This window comes from Trachemys scripta, chromosome 1 (assembly GCF_013100865.1).
Source record: "Trachemys scripta elegans isolate TJP31775 chromosome 1, CAS_Tse_1.0, whole genome shotgun sequence".
In the NCBI taxonomy this organism is placed as follows: domain Eukaryota; kingdom Metazoa; phylum Chordata; order Testudines; family Emydidae; genus Trachemys; species Trachemys scripta.
The window spans coordinates 71,361,746-71,383,204 of NC_048298.1; the positions used below are offsets into that span (position 1 = coordinate 71,361,746).

Sequence of the window (21,459 nt, forward strand, 5' to 3'; positions counted from 1 at the left end):
AACGAGGCTAGTTCAATCTCCATACTGATTTATGCCCGCCTCTGGAGATTTCCATTACTTGCATCTGAAGAAGTGAGGTTCTTACCCACGAAAGCTTATGCTCCCAATACTTCTGTTAATCTTAAAGGTGCTACAGGACTCTCTGTTGCTTTTTACAGATTCAGCCTAACACGGCTACGCCTCTGATACTCATTCAGTTTTGTTACTCCTGTCTGGAAATCGGGCAGTTCAGAACCTGCTTGATACTGGTTCCACATGTACACAATTTGTTTGTTTTTTCACCCTCAGATTTCATTGCAGATGGAAATCATGTCTGTAGATTAAGAATTGTATCTTCATCATAATGCAGTTATTTAGGCAGATGTAGCAGTCCAAACGCCTGAAGAATGTTATCTGTTAGTGGTAATTTTTTCATATAACTTGACTGCTGTTTTATCTGACTTAAAACAGTTATTTTTTCCTATCATGACATTTAGGAGTCAGAAGAGAAACCAATAACATTCTCCCATGGAATGTGGTGGTTAGCAAAAAACAGAATTTATTGCACTTAACAGGTTTTCTGCATTTACAATGTTAAATATTTCCATGGACAAAAGGCCTGTTTTCACAACTTTGAGTCCGATGAAAGTACCTAGTGATACTGGAAACCTCCTTGCCATTGCAAACATCATAACTGTCATCCACTATTAAAGTGATTGGGCTCGTTTCCCCAACTGATTCAGAATGGTGGTTGGAAAGTGCTTTTATTATTGCAGTGGCCTTTGTTCACCCACTGGGAAATTCTTTTGCAGTGTTTGAATTGGGAAACACCAACTTGAGATAGATATAGATATATATATTTTTTAAATGAACTGCAAATGCAGTCAGTTGGTAACCCATATTTTGCGATGGCTTGGCAAAAAAGTACTTCAGCATTTGTAATCTTCTGACCTTTTCATGATGGTTATTTTTTCCTGTGTTTTAAAGTCACATAAAACAGCAGTCAATTCCATGTACAGGGGTGCTAAAACAATTTTTATAGTGCAGGTGATGAGAGCCATTGAACCAAACAGTAAACATTGTATTTAGTGGAAACCACTTCAAGCCAGGGTGTGTGACAGCACCTCTAGTTCCAGCACTTATGTCTGTGTACTGTCTGCTTTAACAGCATCTTTCACTGCAAGATGTGCAATGTGGGAAACATAAGGCAATCTCAAAACCAGCAGAAGATCTGCTTGTGGACATTTTTTATTATTGTAATGGTAGCACAAAACGAAAAGAGGAGTACAAGCACTACCAGCACTGGTGTGATGCAGACGAGCTTCAACTGACAAGACAAGGTGAAACAGGGTGGCTCAGTCTCGGCCAAGCAGTAGCAAGATGTAATAACCAGTGGGAGCCCCTTAAAGCCTATTTTGGAAGGTGACTTGTCATTAAAGTGACAGATGCCAGCACCATAGACTAAAGATTTTAGTATCTAGTAAAAAGATTTGGTAAGAGCCTCGCTATGGAAAGATTAATGGATTAAACAGTTGAATATTTTTATACTGAGATTAAGAGTCTTGAATCAAAAAAGAGAGAGGGATGGAAATGGAGGAGAGATTATGAGGAAATGAAGACAAGAAGTTTTATCTCATGAGTGTTAGAAGCTGAGTCAAAAATATCTGCCCAGTATTAAAGCACTGATAGGAAGAAGTGTGTTTAATAAAAAAAAAAAAAAAGGAGAGATAAAAGTGCCACTAGAAACTGGCCTTATTCATAGTGTCGCTGTCTTGATGTTAAAAATTGAATGATGCCTTGAAGAAATATAAAACTTGCTGCTTCTGTTCAGGTTTTATTTCCTAATCTTTAGGACATCAACTAAACTGCATTGTCTGGCTAAGCCTGAAGAAGGATAGGAGAAACTGGATGTGGTTTTAATTATGTCCGGACTTTATTTTTAAATGTTTGGGAGTACCCCGCAGATAAGTTGATAGTGCAGGTAATTCCATAATCATTTCAGTATATAGCCGGGGGCTTCCATGGGCCCTTCTGCTTAGCCATCCTGGCCCCTAGCCAACTTGCTGCTGTGACCTCACCATCTCTCCCCTCCCAACTCAAATGAGGGTTCAGGGGGATTGGGGCCCTGAATACCAGTCATAGTAGCCCCCAACCCCATCCTCCCTGTTTCTGCTCCTTTAAAGAATACTGCCTTTAAATCCTTTACCAATCCATTTTATTTGATCACCGTGTGCCTCCTCTATGTACCTGCTCTGGATATCTACCCTGGGTTGCAACATCATATTTACTTGCATCAAATTCCAGTTTCATGTTCACCCCACTAAGCCCCCCAGAATCCACTGTGGGGAAGGCATAAAACCCCCACTTTGCCTTGGCCAATCTGGCAGTGAGGAAAAAATTTCCTTCCCAGCCCCCCCTTCCTCTCCCCCGTAAGAAAGGAGCAACTAGCACAGTGCCCACAGCGGATCTTGACAAAACCCAGTATTTCACCACTATTTCACCACTTCCAGGAGGGTGTGACCAGAGTCCTGGGGAGCCAATTGAGGTCACTCAATTAGGGCAAACTGCAAAGAATGGGGCAGACAATCCCAAAGCTGGTGGATATTCCAATACTTAGATTTTCTAAGACAGCACAAAACAGCTTTTATAATACCTCTCTGGTTACCCAGAAGCCAACAACATAGTTCCCTTAAAGTAACCCAGCTTTAGGTCTCCATCCAGATGCCCAAGTCAAATATGATGAGGATTACTGAACATCTTGTTCATCGTATAAGAAATTTCTACCAATCCCAAAGGATTGGACACATTACCTCCCAGGTTAATGAATATTTCAGATCTTACCCAAATACATGCTTACAGCCAATTCTTATTAACTAAACTAAAGTTTATTAAAAAAGAGAGTGAGTATTGGTTAAAAGATCAGTATACTTATAGATATGAGTACAGTTTTAAGATTAGATTCATAATAGAGATGATGAGCTTCATAGTTGCAAATAGTTATTTCAGAATTGGTCCATATGTTATAGTCCAGTGTTCATATTCAGAGTGAATCCAGATTAGGACTGGAGAGCTCATTCTTACGATTTAAGCTTTCCCTGCATGAAGCATCAAACAAATCTGAGATAAAAAGGATATGGGAAAACTTCTTCAGAACTTTTAACAAAGAAATGAAAATGTCATTTTATCCAGTTATTTTTTTTCTTTTAAACAGAGTGATTGCTTGAATGTTTCAGAATTGCCATATCAATCTTCAGAGCCAAATAAGCCTGCTCCATAGCGTTCTGCATTTTTCTAGGCTTCTACAGTCGAGTACAATGCTTCTGTGGCTGTGTTTGTGGGGGAGGGGAGTGGGGTGAGAGAGAGGGTGCAAAGAGTATTCTCACAGTTGTGCTGCTGTGCAACAGCTCCGGGACCAGCATAGTATGGCTTAGGCAAACAGGTACTGTACTAGTCTACTGTCTTCAGTGACAGTCATCTCTCCAGAGGGTTCAGACCAAACATAACTGGGTACATGTGGCAAATATGGTGGGATTCCTGCTACAACATGCCCCCTTCTCCTCCTCATAGGTTTGTGCTTTACAATGCTTCAATAAAGGTCCAAAAGTGTCTAGATTGTAATTTTTTTACATATAAAAACCTATGTTGAAAGACTTCTAAGGCTGAAAAGTCAAGCGTTCAAAAGGTAGGAAATGCTGGAATTAAGCTTGTGTGTGCATTATGATAGTCTTTAATGACAAGATCACAAGCTTTATTTTGCACAGAACTCCTACTTCAGGATGCATCCTGCTTACTAATTGGATAATTAGTTGATATTTCTTTTTATCCTCATTCAGTGTGTAGCCCCATATTTATGTACTGCATACCACCTAACCTGCGCACTGAATACAGAATTATTAATTAAATGTCATTAATTACCGCTTGGGCTGCTTTATTATGCTCATTCCCATAGAATGAGTGCTTCTCAAGCATTGATTACAAGGATTAATCTTCACAAAACCCCTGTGAGATGAGTTGGTGGTATTATCCCTGTTTTACAGTTACAGTTTGGCAGAGTTGTAAGCAACTAAAAATGTGGTCTTATAATGGAAAGTATTAGATAACTCCACCTATAATTACTTTTCCCAAGAGTCCCACCTAAAATCTTCTGTGAATACCAGATTATTTGGCTAGCAAAATGGCAGGTGAAATTCAGAGTTGGTAAATGCAAAATAATGCACATTGGAAAACATAATCACAACTAAATTAGCTGTTACCACTCAAGAAAGATCTTGGAGTCGTCATGCGTGGTTCTCCTGAAAATGTGTGGTAACGGTCAAAAAAGCTAACAGTGTTCGGAATCATTAGGAGAGGGATAGATAAGACAGAAAATATTATAAGGCCTCCATATAAGTCTATGGTACATGCACACCTTGAATACTACAGGCAGTTCTCATCTCCCCATCTCAAAAATATTAGAATTGGAAAAGGTACAGAGAAGGGCAACAACAATGATTAGGTGTATGGAACAGCTTCCATGAGGAGAGATTAAAAAAGGCTGGGACTGTTCAACATTGAAAAGAGATGATTAAGAGGGGGGGATATGATATCTATAAAATCATGAATTCTGTAGAGAAAGTGAATAGGATAGTGATGCTTACTACTTTGCAAGGCACAAGAACCAAGGATCAGTTAATGAAATTAGTAGGCAGCAGATTTAAAACAAACAAAAAGGAAGTACTTCACACAATACATAGTCAACTTGTAGTACTCATTGCAGGGGATATTGTGAAGGCTGCAAATATAACTGGTTTAAAAAAAGAATTAGATCAGTTCGTGGAGGATAGGTCCATCAATGGTTATTAGCCACAATGATTAGGGGACTCATCCTCATACTGTGGTTGTCCCTAAACCTCTTGACTGCTGGAAGCTGGGACTGGATGACAGGAGATGGATCATTGGATAATTGCCCTGTTTCTTTGAAGCATCTGGCAGTGGCTGTGGTTGGAAAACAAGATACTGGGTTAGATGGACCATTGGTCTGACCAAATATGGCCATTCTTATGTTCTTACCAGTTGTCATACATTTATCAGTGCCAGCGACAGCATTTCTCTTCAATAGTGCATCTCCAATTTTCACAGTGTATTAATGGTGTGGAATTAGTTATATCTAGAATGATGGAGACATTTATTTCAAGTTAACCACTAAAGTTAACCCCCCAAAAATAATTAAAAACCAGTAAACCAAGAAAAGATGCCTACCTGTTTCTGGTTAGCATATTATATGAATTATCCTCAGCGACCTTGTAGCTGTGGATAATGAATCCCTAACACTTAGTAGTTTCTTTTATACTGTAAAAAGAATTGTGTAAACATTAATAAATCCTTACTATAACCTCTCAGTACTAACTACGTGCCTCATGAGGGTAAATAATTTGCTCATGAAAGTACAAGTCACTGGCAGGGTCAGAATTAGATTTCAGGAGTGCCTGACTTTCAGTCTGATGCTCGGTCTGTTAAACCTGTCTACATGTCTAAATAATCTGGAGGTGGGAGGAAAAAGTGATCTCTGAAATTAAATGGATCACAAGGATGTTGGGACAGACACAATGTGGAAGAACTCTTATCCAAAGGATTTAGAAATTAGAGAATACAGAATATTGGGAAAATATTTGGTATCTTCTCTATTGACTCGTGCCCCCACTTTGCTACGTTTTAATGAAACTTGGATTATGAACAATTATGAACAATACTTTCCTGGCTTTTTTCATATTAGTTTAGTTTAGTAAAATAAACCTGGCCTCCAAACATGGTCTTATTTTGTATGTCTTACATAGAATTTTTTTAGTTAATTGTAACAGCAATATGAGTAGCTAATTAAAATGAAATCACTCGAATATTTGAAAAATCTTTTCTCTTAGTTTTTTTTCTTTGCTGTACTTTGTAAAGCCACTAATGCCAATATTTTTGATCAGTTTTTTCATCTTTACAGAAGATGCTGCTGCATTCTCTATTTTTTTTTTCTCATCTGGACTAAATTCATTGACCTTGTATTGGATCTTTAATTTTATGTAGCATTCCTGTGGCTTAAAGTGAAAAGCAGCATTAATTTTTAAGTAACCTGTACCAGTGATTCATGGCAAGATCAATGATAAAATGGTCAAGTATGTTGTCCAATTATTGTCTAATATTGACTGTGTTCCTTTTTGTGAGATGCCACCTAAACTGGAAAAGCAATTAATCTGTTTATTGAGGTGCTTGCTTTATACATCTCTTTATTGTTAACCTGAAAATTTTGCCTATACAGGTCTCCAAGTTAGCTGATGTTATGGTGAAATACGGTGTGAAGAAAGGAGATTGTGTTGTCATCTACATGCCCATGATTCCACAGACAATGTATACCATGCTGGCATGCGCAAGAATAGGAGCCATACATAGCCTCATTTTTGGTGGATTTGCATCTAAAGAACTTTCTAGTCGCATTGATCATGCAAAGGTAACAAACATTTAGAAAAACAAAGCCCATCGTAAATTATAGAAAATGATTGATTGCAGATCAATTGCTTTTTCCAGTGATTGTTATATTTCCCCTTTTATGGTAAATAGCCCTGTTTTGTTGACAGTACATAGTATCAAAATGCAGATAGATCCTTGTGCAGAGTGTTATATTTTCATAGCAGATACTGAGTTTTAATTTTTTGACCTTTGAAAGTCTGACTTTTTATCATGCTGCTCTCTATGCTTAGAACAAACATCCTCCAGTGTGGCAACCATTCTACACTCCAAAATCTCGGCTTGAAACCACTTTTCACTCAGCCTTCCCTTAATTGTCTAAGATTCTGCAAACTGCCTACCTTGTACTTCTCCTTTTGTTTGTTTTCCATCTGTCCATATTATGTTGTGAGCTATTCCGCTGCAGATTATGTTCAAGTACACTATGTGGTTATAAAGTATCATTCATGTCTGACACTATAATACTGTAAGTAATACCTAGCAATTTCTATTAGAAATGAATAGTGCTGCTCAATTTTTTTAAAATTTTGATGATTTATTTTGTGGGAATTACAGTTGGAAAAGAGGGGGCAATCACAACAATTTCTTGAAATTTTATTTCTGCTTTTTCAGCAAGCTAGAGGCATGAATTTTAAGCTTCGGATGCTACTGATTGGCAAAATTATGTGGTGAAAAGAACCAAGTAGGAGTGCAAAACCTTAAGGTCAATTTATATAATAGCACAGATATTATATATTAGCTAATTAATCCTAATGGTCCTTCTCTCAAAAAGAGAACACAGTATATAATTATCCCTATTTTACAGATGAGAAAATAGAGAGGGAGATTAAGTGATTTATCCAAGGCCACACAGCAAGTCTGTGGCAAACCAGGCGTAGAACTAGGAGTTACATGCCCTGGCTTCTGTGCTAGATTATGCTGTCATTTGTTTTAAATTTGAAAGGCGAATCTAATTGAACTATGTTTTATTCTCTTGATGAATTTTGCTTTAGCTAGCTTGCATGTTGAACAAACTGATGTGTAATGAAAGGATAAGACGAGGTGAGCCACATTCATACTGAAATTTCAAGATTTGTCCAGATTTCAGAACTCTGTACAACTTTTTAAAAATTTAGTACAAATTATATTAGACTATTTTAAAGTATATGCATTTAATTAATTGTGTAGTAGATGACACTGTGCTGAACTCAAAGTTAGTAAGATATTATTTAGCAATTGCCCCAGTTAGTACTATAATTTGTGCTTATTGAACATTGAGGTACCAAACCTCATGTTGGTTTGATATGGTAGAAAGAGTTGCATCTTTGGAACAGAGCTCAATCTGGGAGAAGTTCTTTTGGCCAGGCTGCCTGACTGGCCCCATTCTTTTGGAAGAAAGGTCACAATTTAGATCTTGTCTAAAGACCCCAAATGTAAGTAATAACAAGAACTTTCTATTGGATATAGAAAAGTACAGATATAGTACCAGTTTGCCTTAATTTGTCTTGAATTTTAAATAGCTCTGGGAATGCTACATAGACCATGATGATTGTTAGTCTTCTCAGATATTGACTGTGCTATGGACATTAGTTAATTGAGATGAAGTGATATGGAATGGGAGTACAGGCATTTGTTGTAACCTCTTCTCACTTGAAGTGGAGCATATATATACTTCACTACACTGAAATAAGATGGCCAATTTTTTGATGGTCATTAAATGTCTGTTAGATCTTAAACACACTATTTGTTTAGGCATCTTATTTTAATACTTCGAAAAATTTAAAAGGAAAACTGCAAGGACACTTAAAATATGATGTGGTCGGAAGTACAGCTTACAGATGCTGTGCTTTAAGCCACTGAAGCCTCTTGAAGTATGTCTACATTACAGTTAAACACCCATAGCTGGCCCATGTCAGTTGACTCCGGCTAAGAGTCTGTTTAATTGCGGTGTAGACATTCAGATGCAGTTTTTCATTTTCAACCCATTTTAGCATGAAATGGGATCTTCTCTGTATCTCAGGGAAGCTTCTTCCAAAAATAGTACTTGAACAAAACCCCATCCCAAAATCATCATCTTTCCTGTCACAGCTAGGGGCACAGGGACTGGGTGCCAGGAGAGAGCAGATTCTGGTCACTGAATGTCAGCAATCAGGGCCTGCAGCAGAGCTAGTCTCTAGGCAACCTCATCAGTACAGCTGGGCTGCAGCAGGCTGCCTGACTGGCCCCATTCCCTGTTTGGCTGGAGAAGCCAGTAGACCAGCTTTTAGGCCAATAACAGTTCGCTGGCTGCTCAATGCTCATGGCTGTCAGTGTGACTGCTTCTGTATTATCTTCCTGCCTTGCCTCGATCCTGCCACTACCTTGAACCTCTCTGCCTGCTTTCCTGCTTCCTCCAGCTTCTGACCTCTGGTTTGACCCTTGGCTCCAGCTTCTGCCTCTGCCTCTGACCCTAGTCCCAGGGTCTAACATTGGTCCTGATGCCTGACCACTAGGCTTGAGACTTTTTCCAATCACTAGGCTAGCCTACCCTCCTGCTGGTTGCCTGACACCGATATACAGACCTTACCAGCAGCAGGGGGGTTGCCACTACTCTCCTTGCATCATGAGTTCCTCAGCTCTGCTCCACCAGACCACAGGGGGATTGGAGTGACCTGTTCCTGGCCCAGGGGCAGGGGCAGGAGCAGGCTATGTCTGGCAAATGAAGTGGAAGGGACTCTGTGGGTTGGGGCTCCTCTCCAGGTGGTGATGCATTCTTGGGCCTACCTACTCACAGGGGCTATTACAGGGAAAGGGAGTGTCCGGGCACTCATGGGGAGGAGCAGGCACGGGGAGGGGGTTTCCAGGCCCAGCTATTCACAGGGGCACTTATGGTTTAAAATAAACAAAAGGAATTACTTCTTCACATAACACACAATCAAACTGTGGAACTTGTTGCCAGGGGATATTGTGAACTATAACGAGGTTAAAAAAAGCATTAGATAAATTCGTGGAGGATAGGTCTGTCAATGGCTATTAGCCAAAATGGTCAAGGATGCAATCCCATGCTCTGGGTGTCCCTAGCCTCTGACTGCCAGAAGCTGGGAGTGGATGACTTGGCATGGATCAGTAGTGATTGCCCCTTCCATTCATTTCCTCTGAAGCATCTGGGATTGGCCCTTGTCAGCAGATAGGATACTGGGTTAGATGGACCTTTGGTCTGACCCAGTGTGGCTGTTTTTATGTTGGGGGTGGGGATGGGGGAAGGGAGATGCCTTACAGTCCTGGGGGAGCTGGTCAGGAGGGGGGCCACTACTCATGAGTGCAGCCTCTTGTTCCCTGCGGCCTATCTGTGCAGCAGTTGGTTGTCTTGGCAGGCTCCCTGCCTGTCTCACTCCCTCACTGTGCAGCGTCAGCAGCCACCAACAGGACAATTTAACCTTCCCTGCGCAGGCATGCTGAGGAGGTCTGTGGGGTCTCCGAGGAGGGAGCCGTGTCCAGAGAATTCAAGCCGGGACAAAGTCGGAGTAGAAACCGGAAAAATACAAATACTGGATTTTTCAAAATCCAGGAATTTTCCAGAGGTTTTTGGTGGAAAAACCAAAAATAAGGGACCCGATTTATTCTGAGCAAGATACTGTTCTTGCACACAGATATATCTATAAATGGCTACTCCTGATTATCATCATGATGATCAGACCATTTGTGTGATTAGGCACTAAGATGATGAGCCTGGCACTTAAGAGATATGGTTGCTTCAGAATAATGGCAGCCCAATCTTACGTTTAAAGAACTATTTATTTATTTTTGTAATACATGTTTTTTAAAAAGTCCACTCTTCCATAGATTTTAAAAGCAACTGTATATACCTTTATTACCCACTCTTATAGTATGATTAAGGCTAAGATTTTGTCACAGATACTTTTAGTGAAAGTCCAGACAGGTCATGGGCAATAAAGAAAAATTAATTGGGGCCCTTGGCATGTTTGCGACTTTTACTAAAAACATCCATGACAAAGTGGGGAGCTACAGAGTTTCCACACCGCCGGACAGCTGCAGGGGCCCCGACTCAGAGCTCCAGGGGGTCTCTGCCACCTGTGGTGGCTGGGAGCTTTGGGGTCCCCCCGCTACCTGCAGCGGCCAGGAGCTGTGGGGTGGGTCCCTGCTGCCCGTGATGGCTTGGAGCTGCAGGGGGCCCCTGCCACCTCAGGCAGTGTGGGTACCCACAACTCCCAGCCACTGCTGGTGGCGGGGGGGACCCTGCAGCTCTCAGCCGCTACAAGCTGAAGTCACGGAGGCCTCACGGATTCTGTGACTTCTGCAATCTCCATGAAAAAATCATATCCTTAAATATGATCTATCTGCTTTTATGTAGAATGTTACAGAATACCTGACTGCAACTCCTCTTCAGAATACCTCCTATCTCATATGGATTATATGCCCACACAGTGGCAGCTAGTCCGGCTAGTAAAACTATGTAAACATTAGTCTTCCCTCCTGCCCCCATGCCCTTAAAATTTCCCGTCATTGCACTACCACCAATGCAGCTCCACTAGTGGAAGCAACAGAGAGCGTGTAGTATTGCCAGTCCCAAATTACGAGTCAGATCCACAAAATCATGAGCTTCTTAATGTGAGGGTTCTGTTCATTGGTCTTCTGTTTTCTAATCCTTTAGATCATTCTATATTCATGTTTTCATGCTGTTCTTCACATCCATGAGGGCTAGAAACTTACTAAAAATAATAAAGCTGACATGCTCATGTGACAACTTTACTCCAGAACAACAAATAATCACAAGTCTTATGGTAAAAGTGCTTAGTGTAGCTCAGATAGTAGTAGCCGTAGTAAAGTCCATTTATTTATGTCTGAATAGTGGTGACAGCATAGAATTTTCAGAAGCCTTTTTGAGACATTCTAACTTTGTACGCTCAGCAGCTGACTTCCCAATGATCTGCTACATACCATCTACCCATCCATCTCCTTGCTGGTCATCCCCTACTATGATGACCCAACACCATTCCTTCCATAATAACTTCCTTGCATTATTTCTATTTCTATGCCTGATGTGACCAAAGTACATAAGTTTGTGCCTGTTGATTTCTGAGAGCAGATTCCACTTCTCTTCAGTAATATTTTTAAAATAAGCATTTGTTCTCTTCCATCCAGGAGATGCACAAGTGTCTTTGCTAGCACCACATTTTAAAGACTTTAGTTTTCTTCTTGTCAGCAGTATTAGTTTCCAAGGAATCCCATCCATAAGTCATTACAAAAAAAATAATCATAGAATCATAGAATCATAGAATATCAGAGTTGGAAGGGACCTCAAGAGGTCATCTAGTCCAACCCCCTGCTCAAAGCAGGACCAATTCCCAGCTAAATCATCCCAGCCAGGGCTTTGTCAAGCCGGGCCTTAAAAACCTCCAAGGAAGGAGACTCCACCACCTCCCTAGGTAACGCATTCCAGTGTTTCACCACCCTCCTAGTGAAATAGTTTTTCCTGATATCCAACCTGGACCTCCCCCACTGCAACTTGAGACCATTGCTCCTTGTTCTGTCATCTGCCACCACTGAGAACAGCCGAGCTCCATCCTCTTTGGAACCCCCCTTCAGGTAGTTGAAGGCTGCTATCAAATCCCCCCTCATTCTTCTCTTCTGGAGACTAAACAATCCCAGTTCTCTCAGCCTCTCCTCATAAGTCATGTGCTCCAGACCCCTAATCATTTTTGTTGCCCTCCGCTGGACTCTTTCCAATTTTTCCACATCCTTCTTGTAGTGTGGGGCCCAAAACTGGACACAGTATTCCAGATGAGGCCTCACCAATGTCGAATAAAGGGGAACGATCACGTTCCTCGATCTGCTGGCAATGCCCCTACTTATACAGCCCAAAATGCCGTTAGCCTTCTTGGCAACAAGAGCACACTGTTGACTCATATCCAGCTTCTCGTCCACTGTGACCCCTAGGTCCTTTTCAGCAGAACTGCTACCTAGCCATTCGGTCCCTAGTCTGTAGCAGTGCATGGGATTCTTCCGTCCTAAGTGCAGGACTCTGCACTTGTCCTTGTTGAACCTCATCAGGTTTTTTTCTGCCCAATCCTCTAATTTGTCTAGGTCCCTCTGTATCCGATCCCTACCCTCTAGTGTATCTACCACGCCTCCTAGTTTAGTGTCATCTGCAAACTTGCTGAGAGTGCAGTCCACACCATCCTCCAGATCATTAATAAAGATATTAAACAAAACCGGCCCCAGGACCGACCCTTGGGGCACTCCACTTGAAACCGGCTGCCAACTAGACATGGAGCCATTGATCACTACCCGTTGAGCCCGACGATCTAGCCAGCTTTCTATCCACCTTACAGTCCATTCATCCAGCCCATACTTCTTTAACTTGGTGGCAAGAATACTGTGGGAGACCGTATCAAAAGCTTTGCTAAAGTCAAGAAATAACACATCCACTGCTTTCCCCTCATCCACAGAGCCAGTTATCTCATCATAGAAGGCAATTAGGTTAGTCAGGCACGACTTCCCCTTCGTGAATCCATGCTGACTGTTCCTGATCACTTTCCTCTCCTCTAAATGTTTCATAATTGATTCCTTGAGGACCTGCTCCATAATTTTTCCAGGGACTGAGGTGAGGCTGACTGGCCTGTAGTTCCCCGGATCCTCCTTCTTCCCTTTTTTAAAGATGGGCACTACATTAGCCTTTTTCCAGTCATCTGGGACCTCCCCCGATCGCCATGAGTTTTCAAAAATAATGGCTAATGGCTCTGCAATCTCACCCGCCAACTCCTTTAGCACCCTCGGATGCAGCGCATCCGGCCCCATGGACTTGTGCATGTCCAGTTTTTCTAAATAGTCCCGAACCACTTCTTTCTCCACAGAGGGCTGGTCACCTTCTCCCCATGCTGTACTGCCCAGTGCAGCAATCTGGGAGCTGACCTTGTGCGTGAAGACAGAGGCAAAAAAATCATTGAGTACATTAGCTTTTTCCACATCGTCGGTCACTAGGTTGCCTCCCTCATTCAGTAAGGGGCCCACACTTTCCTTGATTTTCTTCTTGTTGCTAACATACCTGAAGAAACCTTTCTTGTTACTCTTAACATCTCTTGCTAACTGCAACTCCAAGTGTGATTTGGCCTTCCTGATTTCACTCCTGCACGCCTGAGCAATATTTTTATACTCCTCCCTGGTCATTTGTCCAATCTTCCACTTCTTATAAGCCTCTTTTTTGCATTTAAGATCAGCAAGGATTTCACTGTTTAGCCAAGCTGGTCGCCTGCCATATTTACTATTCTTTCTACACATCGGGATGGTTTGTTCCTGCAAGCTTTTTATTTTTCTCATAGCAACTTATGGATGTGAATTCTGGGAAACTAATGCTACTGACAAGAAGAAAATTGAAGCTTTTGAAATATGGTAGAACAGATGCTGGATTTCAATCATTGTTTCATTTAATCTGGCTGAGAGCAGATATGGATGACAAGATGGTTAAAGCACTGGTGCTGTCTGATGCCCTGTCTGTACTAACGCTGCCGTTTGTGTAAGATATATTACAAACACATACATAATAACACATTGCATAAATATTTAAAAAAAATAAAGTATCAGCATATAAGTAAGCTTGAAGGTTATGAAACTTTCAAATTTTGATTTTTTTAAAGAAAATTGATTTTATTCAATTTTAAAAACCTTGATTATCTGTGAAGGTCCAGAGGCAAATTGGACGGTAGGAAGGCAAGATGGGATGCATTGGGGACAAGCAGGAATGTGTGTAGCCTACACTGAAGGTAGTAAATGGGGATTTCAGAGGGAAGAGGGTTTGCATAGCCCTCTCACCTCAACATCAGAAAGCAGGACTTATTCTGTTGTTGAGGTTATTCTGGTCAAAAAGAGAGAGAGAGATGACAAAATGCTGAACTTACTTTTTTTAAAAAGCTCATTTAAAAAGATTTTTAATTTTTTTTTAACTCAAACTAATTAATGAATTTCCTTTACTAACACATTTGGAGATGGTACACTGTATTATTCAGACATAAGAAAGCTATTCAGTTCCCATTCTAAGTTCAAAGCTCAACGCATCTGTAACTATAGAGTTGGGGCCACTGCCTCCATCATGAGATTTCTGGTAATATACACAATACACTAGCTTGGTCAGATTGTGAGATTGCACAGTACAAACTAAGAGCACTCTTGTTGTGCTTATAGTTTTTCAGAGGAGAGAAGATTGGTTCTGTTCTAAATAAGATGAGTCTGACTATTAGTTGACTTTTACTTCTTGGAATAGGACTAATATAAATTTGGTTTAGTTAATTTTTGGAGGCAGGGTCTTGGAAGTTATGTCAAAACATTTTGTATATTGTTGTAAAGTCAAAGGTGCCCTGACTTTAAATTGTGCAGTTTAATGTTCTCACTCCCAGTGTAAATGAAGAGTACGTCATCTAAACAATCATTTTAAAAAATATACAAACTTGTATGTGTGAAGAGTACAATGTTCTCTTAGAAATGAAGTAAATGTGTGTATTGTGTGTAAGAGCTTTATTTACTGAATAATTTTATGGCAAACATTTTTTATATTCTATGATCCTCTTTACTTTAGCCCAAACTTGTTGTAACTGCAACTTTTGGGATAGAACCAGGAAGGAGAGTGGAATACATGCCGCTTCTAGAAAGAGCACTGGAGATGATACAGCACCAACCTGAGAAAGTTCTCATATACAGTCGACCTCACTTGGTAAACTTATGGTTGTTCTTGCTTATTAACTTTTTACGTGTCGTCTTGGTGTCCTTTTTTTTCTTTTTTTAATCAAATATACTTTGCTGTGCATTTTAATTGAGATCTTTCGTGTCATGAGATTTAAATAACTTTTAATTAGCTAGTAGAGCTTCTGTGTCTGAGAGATTAGGTATACTAGCTTTGTTCAAGGTATCCATATGGGAGACTGGATGCTGAATATCTTTTGAGCCACTGTCTTTTATTCCATCTGATTACATTTCATTGAATATTTCCATGTTTCTTGGTGTATAGGGAACTGTTCCTCTAGTCTCAGGTCGTGACCTTGATTGGGATGAAGAAATAGCAAAAGCCAAGCCTCATGATTGTGTTGCTGTTCGTTCAGATCATCCACTTTACATTCTTTATACGTCAGGAACGACTGGCTTGCCCAAGGTAAGGTACTATCTTTAGTATAAATATCTGTGACCAGACTATTTTCTGTTCCATATCAGAAAGCATTTAATTGAAAGGCTGAAAATGTTTGCCAAAGCTCACCTCAGTGAATGATAAGCATTGTTAGAACTGCTTTGATCTCATTTACTCGCATTTCATTAATTTAACCTTTTAAGATTTTAAGTTCATTGTCTTCCAATAAATCATATTAGTGGATCTGAATGTGAATGACATAAAATAAAATGCATTCTAATCTAAATGTTTGTTTAATATAAATTCTTTAGGAGAAGGGACATATTTCTTATCTATGTATGCACCCTCTATATTAGCAGTGTGATATGTTTATATAATAATTTAGTGATAGGTTGGTCAACAGTGTTTACTTTGTGATCACTTGTTTATTTTATACTGAATAAAGGAGGATCAGATAATAGTCCATGAATTTTAACTGGAATCAGGTGTAATGTTGACTAGTTCCATCTTCATATGCTCTTTTTTTTTTTTTAATGGAGGAAGTTGAGATTGAATAAGGTTAGACAACTAAAGCCTGGTCTACACTAGGCGTTTATGTCGAAGTTAGCGCCGTTACATCGAATTAACCCTGCACCCGTCCACACCGCGAAGGTATTTAGTTCGACATAGAGGTCTCTTTAATTCGACTTCTGTACTCCTCCCCGACGAGGGGAGTAGCGCTAAATTCGACATGGCCATGTCGAATTAGGCTAGGTGTGGATGGAAATCGACGTTAATAGCTCCGGGAGCTATCCCACAGTGCACCACTCTGTTGACGCTCTGGACAGCAGTACGAGCTCGGATGCTCTGACCAGCCACACAGGAAAAGCCCCGGGAAAATTTGAATTTGAATTCCTTTTCCTGTCTGGCCAGTTTGAATCTCATTTCCTGTCTGGACATCGTGGCGAGCTCAGCAGCACTGGCAACGATGCAGAGCTCTCCAGCACTGATGGCAGTGCAAGCTCAGAATAGAAAGAGGGCCCCAGCATGGACTGATCGGGAAGTCTTGGATCTCATCGCTGTGTGGGGCGATGAGTCCGTGCTTTCCGAGCTGCGATCCAAAAGACGGAATGCAAAGATCTATGAGAAGATCTCTAAAGACATGGCAGAGAGAGGATACAGCCGGGATGTAACGCAGTGCCGCGTGAAAATCAAGGAGCTGAGGCAAGGCTACCAGAAGACCAAAGAGGCAAACGGACGCTCCGGATCCCATCCCCAGACATCCCGTTTCTACGAGGCACTGCATTCCATCCTCGGTGCGGCCGCCACCACTACCCCACCACTGACTGTGGACTCTGAGGATGGGATAGTGTCCACGGCCGGATCCTCGGACATGTTAGCGGACGGGGAAGATGAGGAAGGAGATGAGGAGGACGAGGCAGTCGACAGCGCTCACAACGCTGATTTCCCCGACAGCCAGGATCTCTTCATCACCCTTACAGAGATCCCCTACCAACCCTCCCCAGCCGTTACCCCGGACACAGAATCTGGTGAAGGATCATCCAGTAAGTGTTGTAAACATCTAAACATTTATTTGTAACAGAACATGATTATTAACAATGTAAAAAATGGGTTTCTCATGATTACTTTGAATAACTTAACGGTTCAGTCATGGGCAGTGCAAGTATTTCAAAAAAATCTAGCAATGTCCGGTTTTGCATGATTGTCCTGCCCAAGCCGCTCTACTGTGTAGTCCCTGCTACTGCAGCTACAGTAAGATGCGGTCTATATGTCCGGGGATGGAGCAGAAATCCTCCTGGGACATCTCAAGGAAGCTCTCCTGCAGGTAATTTGAAATCCGCTGCATTAGGTTCTTGGGGAGAGCGGCCTTATTGGGTCCTCCGTAGTAGGACACGTTGCCGCGCCACGAGACTAGCAAGTACTCCGGAATCATTGCTTGGCACAGCATGGCGGCATACGGCCCTGGTCTTTGGAGGCTTTCCCGGAGCATTCTCTGTCTGTCGCTCTCAGAGATCCTCATGAGGGTGATGTCGCTCATGAAGACCTGCTTTGAATGAGGTAGGGGAATGTTATTAGTGTTGGCTGGTTTGCAGCCACGCGGTGGAGGCGGGAAAGGGTCAGCCGAAAGGGATCGTTCCCGGGGACAGCCGCGAGGGTGTGGGACAGGAGCAAACTTCCTGCTTGCCGGATTGCTGGCAGCAGGGACCGACATTGATTTCAATGTGAAATGAGGCCATTGCTAATATTAAAGTTTTAAGCTGCCACGAATCTACGGCTTACCATGTCTGCCTGCAACAGAAATTCCGTTGTCCTGACAGGGTTCTCAAAAGTGCTCTGCAAAACCACAGACAGTGAATGCGAAGGCCGAGAATTCGACCTTGTGCTGAGTGCGCATGTGATAGGTGCTGTGCATGGTCCTGTTCACAGAGAAAGACTATGTTCTTTGTTCACAACTACATTTATGTTTCTGAGGAATTCACTCCCTTTTTCCCATTCCCACAGCCCCATCTGCGACTGTCTCACAACCTAGCCTGTCATCACACTCCCAGAGGCTAGGGAGGATTAGGCATAAGAAGAAGAGGACACGGGAGGACATGTTCTCCGAGCTTATAGCCTGCTCCAGAGCACAGGCAGCACAGCAGACCCAGTGGCGGGAGAACTTGTCCCAAATGCACCAAGCCAACATGGATCGGGAGGAGAGGTGGCGTCAGGAAGACCAGCAGGCGACTCAAACCCTGCTTGGACTACTGAGGGAGCAAACGGACACGCTCCGGCGCCTTGTGGATGTTCTGCAGGAACGGAGGCAGGAGGACAGAGCCCCGCTGCAGTCCATCTCTAACCGCCCTCCCCCGCCACCAAGTCCCATACTCCCTTCACCCAAAGTGCACAGAAGGAGAGGCGGCAGAGTCCCTGCTAACTCTCACTGCACCCCTGCAGAGAGCTCGAGCAGCAGAAGGCTCTCAGTCCCCAAAGTTTGACAAGTTCTTTCCTTCCCGCCTGACACAAGCCCCCGTCCAAGTTTCACTTCCCAGTCCCCTGTGTAGTTGTTAATAAAAAATATGTTTCTGTTAACTACTGTTTCCATCATGTTCTTTTGGAGGAGGGGGGGAAAGGGGGTTGGTAATTGGACAGGACAGTCACCTTTGGCAGGGTACATAGTCGGGGGCAGGCACAGCAGCAGGGCACATACATAGTGCAGTGATGCAGTGACTACTTACCCTGGTTAGTCTGGGAGGTTCTTTTCATGTTATGTGGTGGGAGGTGGGTTGCTCTGTGACTTTGTGGCACGGGAGGGCAGTTAGAGATCTGAAGCGGCGGTCCTTAGGCAGGATCACAGAGCCACACAGCAGGGGATCTGTAAGCGTCCCCCCCCGCCACAAAGTCACATAGTACCCCCATACACACAGTCCCTATCAGGAGGGGTGACAGGCTCCGTTGAAAGAACCATCCCACCGCACCGGAGCCTGTCAGTCCTTCAGTTTAGAAGCTGCATTCGCGCGACTACACTACACCCGCTCCGCACCACAGTCTGCGTCCCAGTTTTAAAAAATTCCCGCGAAAACAGTATTACAGAAAACGGTGTGCTTTAACAAAGTAGAACTATTTTTATTTTGAAACGTGTGTTGGAAGTGGGGTGAAGGCTTCTCTGTACACAAAATTAGAAAGTCACAGGTTACCCTGCTCACTCAGGAACTTTGCTTTCAAAGCCTCCCGGATGCACAGCGCTTCCCGCTGGTCTCTTCTAATCGCCCGGCTGTCTGGCTGTGAGTAATCAGCAGCCAGGCTAATTTCCTCAACCTCCCACCCCGCCATAAAGGTCTCCCCCTTGCTCTCACAGAGATTGTGGAGCACACAGCAAGCTGCTATAACAATGGGGATATTGGTTTCGCTGAGATCACAGCGAGTCATCAAGCTTCTCCATCTCCCCTTGAGACGTCCAAAAGCACACTCCACCACCATTCTGCACTTGCTCAGCCGGTAGTTGAAGAGTTCTTTTTCAGTGTCCAGGGCACCTGTATAGGGCTTCATGAGCCAGGGCATTAGCGGGTAGGCTGGGTCCCCGAGGATGACTATAGGCATCTGCACATCCCCAACAGTTATTTTGTGGTCCGGGAAGTAAATACCTTGCTGCAGCCGTCTAAACAGACCAGAGTTCCTGAAAACACGAGCGTCATGAACCTTGCCCGGCCATCCCACGTAGATGTTGGTAAAACGTCCCCTGTGGTCCACCAGTGCTTGCAGCACCATGGAAAAGTAGCCCTTTCTGTTAATGTACTGGCTGGCCTGGTGGTCCGGTGCCAGGATAGGGATGTGAGTTCCATCTATGGCCCCACCGCAGTTTGGGAATCCCATCGCTGCGAAGCCATCTATGATCGCCTCCACGTTTCCCAGGGTCACTACCTTTGGCAGCAGTACATCAACGATTGCCTTGGCTACTTGCATCACAACAACCCCCACGGTAGATTTGCCCACCCCAAACTGGCTCGCGACTGACCGGTAGCTGTCAGGCGTTGCAAGCTTCCAGAGGGCTATGGCCACTCGCTTATGGACAGTCAGGGCTGGTCGCATCCGGGTGTCATTGCGCTTCAGGGCAGGGGACAGCAACTCACAAAGTTCAAGGAAAGTTCCCTTCCGCATGCGGAAGTTTCGCAGCCACTGTGATTCATCCCAGACCTGCAGCACTATGCGGTCCCACCACTCAGTGCTTGTTTCCCGTGCCCAGAATCGCCGTTCCACGGCATCAACATGACCCATTGCCACCGTGATGTCCTCGGCGCTGGGTCCCCTGCTTTCTGAGAGGTCTGTGCTACTCTCACACTTCAGGCCATCACCGCGTTGACGTAGCCTCCTCGCCTGACTTTTCTGCATCTGCCTCAGGGCAACCTGTATGATAAGCTGCGAGGCGTTGAGAGCGGCCACAACTGCAGCGATGGTTGCAGCGGGCTCCATGCTCACAGTGCTGTGGCGTCCGCGCTGTCAATGACTTGAAAAGTGCGCGAAATGATTTCCCGCCGGCGCTTTCAGGGAGGGAGGGAGGGCGGGAGTGAGTGATGGATGGATGACGACAGTTACCCAAAAGCACCCTCGACACATTTTTTTACCCAGAAGGCATTGGTGGCTCGACCCAGAATTCCAATGGGCAGCGGGGACTGCGGGAACTGTGGGATAGCTGCCCACAGTGCACCGCTTCCAATGTCGACGCTTTCCCCGTTAGTGTGGACTCACAAAGTCGAATTACTGTCCTTAGTGTGGACACACACGTTCGACTTTGCAATATCGATTCCAAATATTCGATTTAAGTAAAATCGAACTACTCTCGTAGTGTAGACAAGGCCTAAGGCAACATATGCTTTGAAGATTTTAGCTTTTCAAATTCAGTCAGTTATCTATCTTTAGAAGAATTCTGATATGCTGAGCAGAACACAGAATGCCCCAAACTTTTTTCTTAGCTACTTTATTGCTATATTAACATTTTTTCCTGTGTTCATTTGTATATTTTTTCCAATTTCCCCCAACCTATCCCCCAGGAACTTTAGCCAAAAACTTAAGATATCCAAGAATTAATGAAAATTTTACATTTTGTCTGCTGTCCCTCATTATTTTAAGATTGAATGTCAAACCTGTTTCACCTTTGCCTGTTGGCTTACTCGTGCTAAGATCAGTCTGAAACTGTACACTACTAAAGCAGTAGCCCATAGGGTTTGTGTTAGAACTTTCTTACCGCAAAGGAAAGGAGTATTTCTTCAGTAAAATGTCTGAAGCAATACTCCATTTAATCACATATGATGCAGATTTAAGTGTCTTCTCAAACACAGTAAAAAGGTCTCCCCTCATGGGAGAGCCGGGGGAGGGTGGAGGAAGCATCTAAAAGACTGTCTAAGTGGAAAGCCCATTATATC

At 43.0% G+C, this 21,459-nt stretch overlaps 1 protein-coding gene across 1 annotated transcript in view; it reads left to right on the top strand.

Annotated features, from left to right (window-relative positions):
- ACSS3 (acyl-CoA synthetase short chain family member 3) overlaps window positions 1–21,459 on the top strand; it is a 124,439-nt gene that overhangs the window by 19,699 nt on the left and 83,281 nt on the right. Inside the window, exons 3-5 of the mRNA XM_034772167.1 lie at window positions 6,263–6,451; window positions 15,017–15,151; window positions 15,446–15,586. Of these exons, the coding sequence (XP_034628058.1) occupies window positions 6,263–6,451; window positions 15,017–15,151; window positions 15,446–15,586 (465 nt within the window). The remainder of the gene's footprint in view (window positions 1–6,262; window positions 6,452–15,016; window positions 15,152–15,445; window positions 15,587–21,459) is intronic.